At 40.6% G+C, this 8,141-nt stretch overlaps 1 protein-coding gene across 1 annotated transcript in view; it reads left to right on the forward strand.

Moving 5' to 3' along the window:
* LOC144783922 (extracellular calcium-sensing receptor-like) overlaps positions 1–7,546 on the forward strand; it is a 123,370-nt gene extending 115,824 nt beyond the window's left edge. The window contains exon 7 of the mRNA XM_078662657.1: positions 6,627–7,546. Within this exon, the coding sequence (XP_078518783.1) occupies positions 6,627–7,546 (920 nt within the window). The remainder of the gene's footprint in view (positions 1–6,626) is intronic.
* The last annotated feature ends 595 nt before the right edge of the window (positions 7,547–8,141 follow it).

Consider the following 8,141-nt stretch of genomic DNA (forward strand, 5'->3'; position numbering starts at 1 on the left):
GCAGTGTGAGCCCTCGCAGGACGCGGCAACTGCAACGAGTGGCGTTCTGGGTGCGGCGGGAGCTGCTAGCGCCTCCTGAACACGGCTGCTGCCGCGAGTGGCGTTCTCAGGTGCGGCCGGAACCGCGAGCCCCTCCTGGACGCGGCTGGAGCGAGACATTTGCTGCGATAGGTGGGCAGGCGTCGGCTGGAACCGCGAGTATCTGCCGCGAGTGGCGCCTTGGGTGCGGCCAGAGCCACGAGAGACTACGGTAACAGCCGCGACCGACTTCCCAAGTGAGGCTGAAGCTATAAGACACAACTACAACAGAGGTACTAAACCATAACAACTAACTAAAGAAAGACAGGCAATTAATGTTTAATGTGCATGAAAATATTATAATCCCACAAGTAACGGAGCCAGGGAGCAGAAACAGGGTGCTAGTTCCTGGTGTTGCATGAGCGGCGCACCTCGATACTGGCACTTTGGAACCTTACCTCCTTGGCTGTGTCAATTGGAATTCTGCAAGAATCTTTATTTCAATGTTGGGACTAAAGTAGTGGGCAATAAGAAATAGCATTTCAACCATACAGGTGGCCAAGATCTACAAAGTAAGATACGGCCGGTGCAAATAGCACGGCTAGAACTACAACTAAAACAATACAAAGTGATTCACCACACTGTAATGGCCTATAAAAAACTAAGGTCAAGAACCATTTTTATGAAGAGGATGGGAACGGAAGCAATTAGAAAGAGCACGGGCAAGACAGTAAGCGCCGGAAAGTCTGTAGTAATTCCCGGGATTAAAAAGTATTTTACAAAATTAAACATAGAGGAACAGGAACAAGCAAAAAAAGAACAGACAGTTAAAGAAAAAAAAGGGAATAAAGAGGTTGGAAAGGATGAAATACATCAAACTCAAACCCAAAACCAAAGGACACCTGAAGCTCCTCAAAAAAGTATCTCCACCGAATCGGATGAGTTAATCCCGACCTCCACTACAGTTGGATCAATAATACCGGAATCATTCAAATTACAACAATCCCTAGAATATAACATTACCTGTCCAGATATCAATATCAAAGACTTAATATATCACACGGGACCGCATAAGGAAACTCAAAACATACAGAGCAGTACTCCACAAAAATCATCAGACCAAGAGGGATTCCTCGAAAAATCACCAGATCTCTCTCTCTTTAAAAGTATTGATTTTCATAATGACCACAATCCAATATCCAAATCCTTGTTCACATTGCAAAGCATCCTGGAAGCAGTTCTCATTCATCTAGGGAACATACTGGAAAATTCTGACCAAACACTTGACACGCAACTACGAATACTCAAATTCCTAGTTGAGAAAAAAAGGAAGAAAGATCAAACAAAGTCGACAGCAACAACAGGAGCTTGTGGTAAATGTAATGGTGAACATTCTAATAACTCAAAAGTTGAAACAATAAAAACACCTCTTTCTCAAACAAAGGAAACTGCACCCAAACCAGAAACAAACTAATTAAGGAACCTAAGGGCAAACAAGATTCTAATCATACATACTCTCTTAGAAACCTTTTTTAAGGAGGAAACCAAATCAGTGTCTCCCCAGCAGCCTGTAGCCTACTATCTAATCTTCACTAAAAGAAAATCTAACTCCACCTTGACCAGTCCTGCATCATCTAACCTTAAATCAACTGTTGAGATTGTGCTATCCAATGATGACACACAAGACCAAAAACGAGTCAGTGAGAGGCTGTGCCTCCGTAGTGTCTGGGGTCCCTGGGTGCTCTGCCGAGTCGCAGTCACTGGGGCCAGACGGGGCCCAGTGACTGCGACTCGGCAGAGCACCCAGGGACCCCAGACACTACGGAGGCACAGCCTCTCACTGACTCGTTTTGGTTACCATCGGACCAAACAGGCCGATTTCAACCGCAAGATAATCCCGCACTAATGAAAATGAGGTGGATTTAGCGGAACTACCTGTATCCAACAGGCGAAATATCAAAACGAGGATATAATCCAACTTATTAAAACCCCTGAAAAAAACCCCGACCCATCAGGGCGGTTGTGTGTTTAACTGTTTATACCAGGCAAGCAAATGTATGTACTGTTAGTCCTGATGATGGTCCCGTAACATTGAGCATAAGGGATTGAAACGTCAACTTGTTTTAAGTGTTTTCACAGCCCTACTATTATGTTTAATTGATGCTGTGTCTAGCACTTTTATTGGCACTACTTTAAATGTCTACTGAATTACAAGTGGCCAATCATGCTCCTTCTTGCCTAAAAACTCTTCCAGTTTGTTCCTAGAAACGGTACAGGACTGTGCCCTTCTACACCCCAATAATTGCTTTATTGAAAAAATAAACTACCCTGTCCGGCTGGACAGTGGCCAATATAGTTCCCACTGTGGACTATTGTTTATCAATTTTTGAATTTATATACTCTTGGGGACCATTGTTGTTTCTAGAAGGGTACCTAAGGGTCCCGAAATGCATTGGGCATGGCTGAAGTGGAAAAAACATTTTTGAAAATATATCTACTAAAGGATGGATGTTTTGATATTAATTTATTTACACATGTTGTACAATGAAAGTATTCAGTTAGAATACACAATGTATTAGTACCATCATTTAATCTACTGTATCAATATACATTCTAGTAATGTGTATTATTAAATCACAGGGATTCGATTGATTTTTGAATTCTGTTATGCAAAAGAAATGTATGTATAATACAATACTAAATTCATTTATATAATGACAAAGTGTTCTGTTTATTATTGAATCAGTAGTATTACTATAGTCTGGAAAACAGTTTTGTTTCCGACAGGAACAGTGCTCATTACCAGTAGTTCCTTAACTACTGTTCCTTTGCCTACATGATACACACACAAACACACACTCACGAAAACTAATGAGTGAACACTTTAACCGTTTGCCCTATTTTCTCACATTATGAAAGAGGAATAATGGTCTAACAATTGAATGATTCTCTTATGGGAACTTCAGGCTTAACCTGTGGAATTCTGAATCCCATACATTGGGTAAGCTTCAACAAACATCTATCATCCCACTCTTTGTTTCCTTTTTCTGCTCAAAAATACCTCGAGGGAGATGGGTACAGAGGGCAAAATAAGTATTCATCAGGGTGCAATAAAAGCAGACCCACATTCTCCCAAACCAGCTGGTACCTTCTCCCATACCAGCTTGTATCATTGGCTGGAGGGGCTATGATTCTTCACCCCGTGGTAGAGATTAGAGGACTGCATGGCCCAGGCAGTGGTGCTGATTCTGCAGGAGGGGGAGCGATGTAGTACCTGGTTACATCCCTTAACTTCACCGAGGTGCATGTGGTGTTAAACAAGGAGTCTCCCCCACTCTACTTATAGGTCTGGACCACCGAGGAGTGCACCGCGTGCTTGCCTCTGGCTGCTCAGTTGTCGTGCCAGAGCCACTCCATAGAACTGTGAATGGAGCATCACAAAAATGGAGAAGGAAACCCCCTCTGTGTGCATATGACCAAAAATGCTGATCTCCAAAACTCTGTTAAACAGAAAAGGTGCTTGCAGGGCTTGTGTGTGCACCGGTGGCAGCCATCATTTAATGAATTATGTGAATGTTTTAACGGAATACGGTCAAACACAGTCACCACAAATGCATACATATTTAGGGCAGCCATTTTAGAAACCTTTTTGTTGATGCTAAAAAATAATATATGTTCAAAAATTATCGCTGACGCACGCAAATCTGCAGCAGCCATCCTTGGTTGTGTTTTTGTATATTTTGTAAAATAAAAGCAAACTGCATTCAAATATGCCAGTTCCATTTTCAGATAATTGCCTGCCTATACAGTAGCAGACAGCCCTTATTTGCAAAGGACCTGAGTAGTCATTGGGTGGGTGGTTGGGGAGTGGGGATAAGAATAAGAGGATTGGAGGATGAGGGGCGAGAGAGAGAGAGAGAGAGAGAGAGAGAGAAGGGAGAGGGGGGGGGAAATAGTCCCTCATATGCAGCACAATGCAAAGCCTGACTTCAGCAGTGGAAGGATACATCATCCAGGTGGAACATCGTAAGACCAAAGTGGTCCTGGGCAGGGGGAGACAACAATAGCCGGGAAAGCCATCAAATCAGGAGCAGGAATTTTAAATAGAGAACAAAGTCACCCAATCATGAGCAAGGTGCTGTGTGTAAGTCCACTCTGACAGGACACCAAGCTTTGAAATGACTGTTGAGCCAAGTAAAGGCTGCTGTGGATAGTTACATAATTCCAGAAGAGAATGGTACATTTCAAATCCAGGCAGAACAGCGAAAGTTCAGCAAGCAAAGAGCGTGGGGAAATTCTGTGGGTGGGTCATTTTTTTAGAGGATGGTTAGTAGGGTCAAAACACTGTTAATGGTGAAAACTCCTTTGCATTACAAAATTCATCCATTCCATTTCTCTCAGATCCCTTATAAGTCACTACCTAATGCTCTGAGTGTAGCGTGAAGAGAAAATATCATACAACAAATTCATATGTATGGTATACCTTGCCCCAGGCCAACAGAAGCAATTTGGTCAAATAATACATTTGTCTAAAGGGAAAACTACAAATGTCACTTTTTAAGAGAAATGTAAGGGCAATCTATGTGCAATCGTAGGTCTTGGTCAGCCATGCAAGAACAAGGAAATCAAACATGCCATTGTATATTCTTTTTAGACTGAAAAAAGTTTTTTGATTTGTTTTTATTTTTGCATATTGCTTTTCTCCCCCAAAAATAATACACAATGCCCATTAATGTGCTAGTGTTCATGTAGCATAGTCTACGGTGAGGAAGTACACTCTTTGATAACATGAGCATCTTTTGTCCCTTGCAGCCCTAGGCATTCATAGCAACACAATGCTAAATTATTGCTGTATATTTATTTTTATCTGTGAATTTAACCCTACCTTAATTCCACGATTTCACTGGATTTTTAAATCAAAATAGTATTCTCTTTGGGAAACATCCTTTACAATGCAACTTTTACCACGCAGTGCCTTTACGACGCAACTATTACAACGCATGGCATTACAATGCATAGCGCTGGGGGGCGCTCTAGGATAGGGAATAGATTTATTTACTATCCAACACCTTCCCTACTATCCACGGGGACTGGAGTTGGAATAGTAAATTAAACTATTCACTATCCAGCACCCCTAAGCGCTATGCGTTGTAACAGCATGTGTTGTAAAAACTGCATTGTAAAGGCATGCGTGGTAAAAGCATGCATTGTAATGTCATACATCCATTTTCTTTTCTTGAGGAATGAATAAATCAGCCACATAATTTAAGGCATAATGAATACAGTGATTGGGTACAATATATGGCATAAAATATAGGAAATATATTGTACCTTTTTCATAAGGTGTGATAACAGGATGAAGCTTTGTGGGTGCTCGATGTTGGTATTGATTATAATTCAAAACACAGATAGCAAATGGGACTCAATGAGGGATCAAGTCCTTGATGTCAGAATAATGGTAATTACCCTTTCATGGAGGATCAAAATACATGTTATTTAGTCACAAACATCCCCCTAGTCATATCATACCCATGTAAGGAATAGTCTCACACATCACCCTGGGGTATCATGCTTAATCATTGGCCTCACTACACGTATCAAAGCGCTCTCTAATGGTGAGTGGGCTCTCTGGATTAGCAGAGATTACTTTGGTAGAGGATATGAGGAAGGGGATCCAGAGCAGATTAAAAACTCTCAGCAACTTCCTTAGGAGATTTCCTTTTCAGTTAATGGAGGATGTTGATAATACTAAAAACAAGTGATATGGGAAGAAGAGAGTAATGCTCTTGCATCTGGCATCTGGTGGACCCCACGTAATGAGGCACACACACACATATCTCATGAGATGACCTGTAGCCAGGATTTAATCAATGAACCAATGCGTAAGGGTTAGCAGGCAATACGCACATCATTGTTCCTTCTTTAGGGAGACTCGCAATTAGACTTTGGTTCTATCTTTTCTAGGGCTACTCAAGAAAATCCTTATCAGAGTGATTACATTTTAAAAAAATGGTTTATCATACAGGGAGAACTCTTTTTGCACCTGATGTTGCTGTGACGCTTACTGATCCTGATGTATACATTATGTGAGGTCCTGCCTGCATATCTTAGTGAGCATGGGCATGTAATCTTATAAATGGTATTGAAACTATTGTACATGGTATGGTTTTTGATCACCTACAGTGATTGGGTACAATCTAAGGCATATAAAATAAACAATATACTATTAAGAAAATTGTACCTTTTCCTGGCCCATAGGTGAGATAACAGCATGATGCTCTTAAGGTCCTAGATGTTGGCTGTGCTTATGATTCTACAGAAAGGATGTGGATCAGAACTGGAATTCAATTAAATAAACACAATTTGAGATTATGGTATAATGGTGTTTCCGAGTAAACAGTTTAACTTTAATGAACGAAACTCTGACTTACTGCTGAAATAATTTAGCATTAAATCGCTTTAAAAATAGCAATACATTTGCTTGCTTGTTATCTTTATAAGTAGAAAATAGTTTTCAGGTATAATTTTTCTACTTAACTAATTCAAAACCATCAGTGGCATTCAGCTCATCTTTTTGTAGAGATTAAACACATTTTTATCTTCCTCAGATTCCGTTGATTGTTTGAAGTGTCCTGATGACCAGTGGTCGAACTTGAAAAGAGATGGTTGCATACCGAAGGAGATTGAATTCCTGTCCTTTGAGGAACCCCTGGGATTTATATTAGTTTTGATCTCTGCCTTCTTATTTCTCAGTGCCACCTTAGTTTTGTGGATCTTCAGAAGGTATCGCCACACAACAGTGGTTAGAGCCAACAACATCCAGCTTAGCTATATTTTGCTTGTAGGCCTCATGCTCTGCTTTCTTTGTTCCCTATTTTTTATTGGGAAGCCTAGGAGGGTGACATGCATGCTTCGCCAGGTGATCTTTGGCGTTTCATTCTCTCTCTGTGTTTCCTGTCTATTGGCCAAAACAACCACAGTGGTCATCGCTTTCAAGGCCACCAAACCCAATAGCAACTTAAAGAAATGGATTGGCCACAGAACTTCCTTCTCTATTGTCCTGGTCAGTACTTTGACACAGTCTGCTATTGGAGCCATCTGGCTGTGGACCTCGCCTTCCTTTCCCGAACTTAACACTAAGGTTATCCTGGGGAAGATAATAGCAGAATGCAATGAGGGATCCATTTTAATGTTCTACTGCATATTGACCTTTATGGGGCTTTTAGCATGCATATGCTTTGTTGTTGCTTTCTTGGCACGGAATTTGCCTGACACCTTCAATGAAACCAAGTTCATCACCTTCAGCATGCTGGTATTCATAAGTGTCTGGATCTCTTTTATCCCAGCCTATCTCAGCACAAAAGGAAAGTACCTGGTAGCTGTTGAAGTCTTTGCAATTCTATCTTCTGGTGCAGTCCTTCTGTACAGCATTTTTGGTCCCAAAATATACATCATCTTTTTGAGACCGGAAATGAACACAAGAGAGTATTTAATTTCAAAATCAACATTATCTGATCAAAATAAATAGGATGCATATTATATTTATTATCTTTGCATTAATTCTAGGATTCTCACATTCTATTTCACTTGTACCATCTACTTTTATTAATTTGTGTGTACATGAGTACTTAATCAATTCATTTATGATGAATTTTTCAGGTTTGAATCCTTAACTTCAATTAGTTAGATTTGCTGCGTTACCGAGCATGCTAATCAATAATTAAAAAATGTGCTTCAAGAACCTTATAAGTCCCTAGAGTTAGATCACAGGACATGATATGGGTGGGCAAGAGCTATTTAAGTAAGTATTTTACATTTATATTAGAATTATGATTTTGAGAGCTCTGACTATACAAAAGCTGGTATCTGTTATAAGGCATATGTATGTCTGGAAATGTAAACTTACCTTTGGTCTCTGCAGGAAGTAAGTGAACAGCAATCCAGGCAGGCAAAACCATGCCTGCCATCCAACATAGCCCAGCGCTTTGGAGTGTTGTACCTGGCTTTAATATTTCTTTTCTTCACAATGCTAGATAAAATATGTTGTTGCACTTAGTGCTGTGGTTGATTAACCGCATGCGCGCTAGCGGTTTTCCCGCTGTGCGCTGCGTTTTTCTAAAACC

Source organism: Lissotriton helveticus, chromosome 10 (genome assembly GCF_964261635.1).
Source record: "Lissotriton helveticus chromosome 10, aLisHel1.1, whole genome shotgun sequence".
NCBI classification, from domain to species: domain Eukaryota; kingdom Metazoa; phylum Chordata; class Amphibia; order Caudata; family Salamandridae; genus Lissotriton; species Lissotriton helveticus.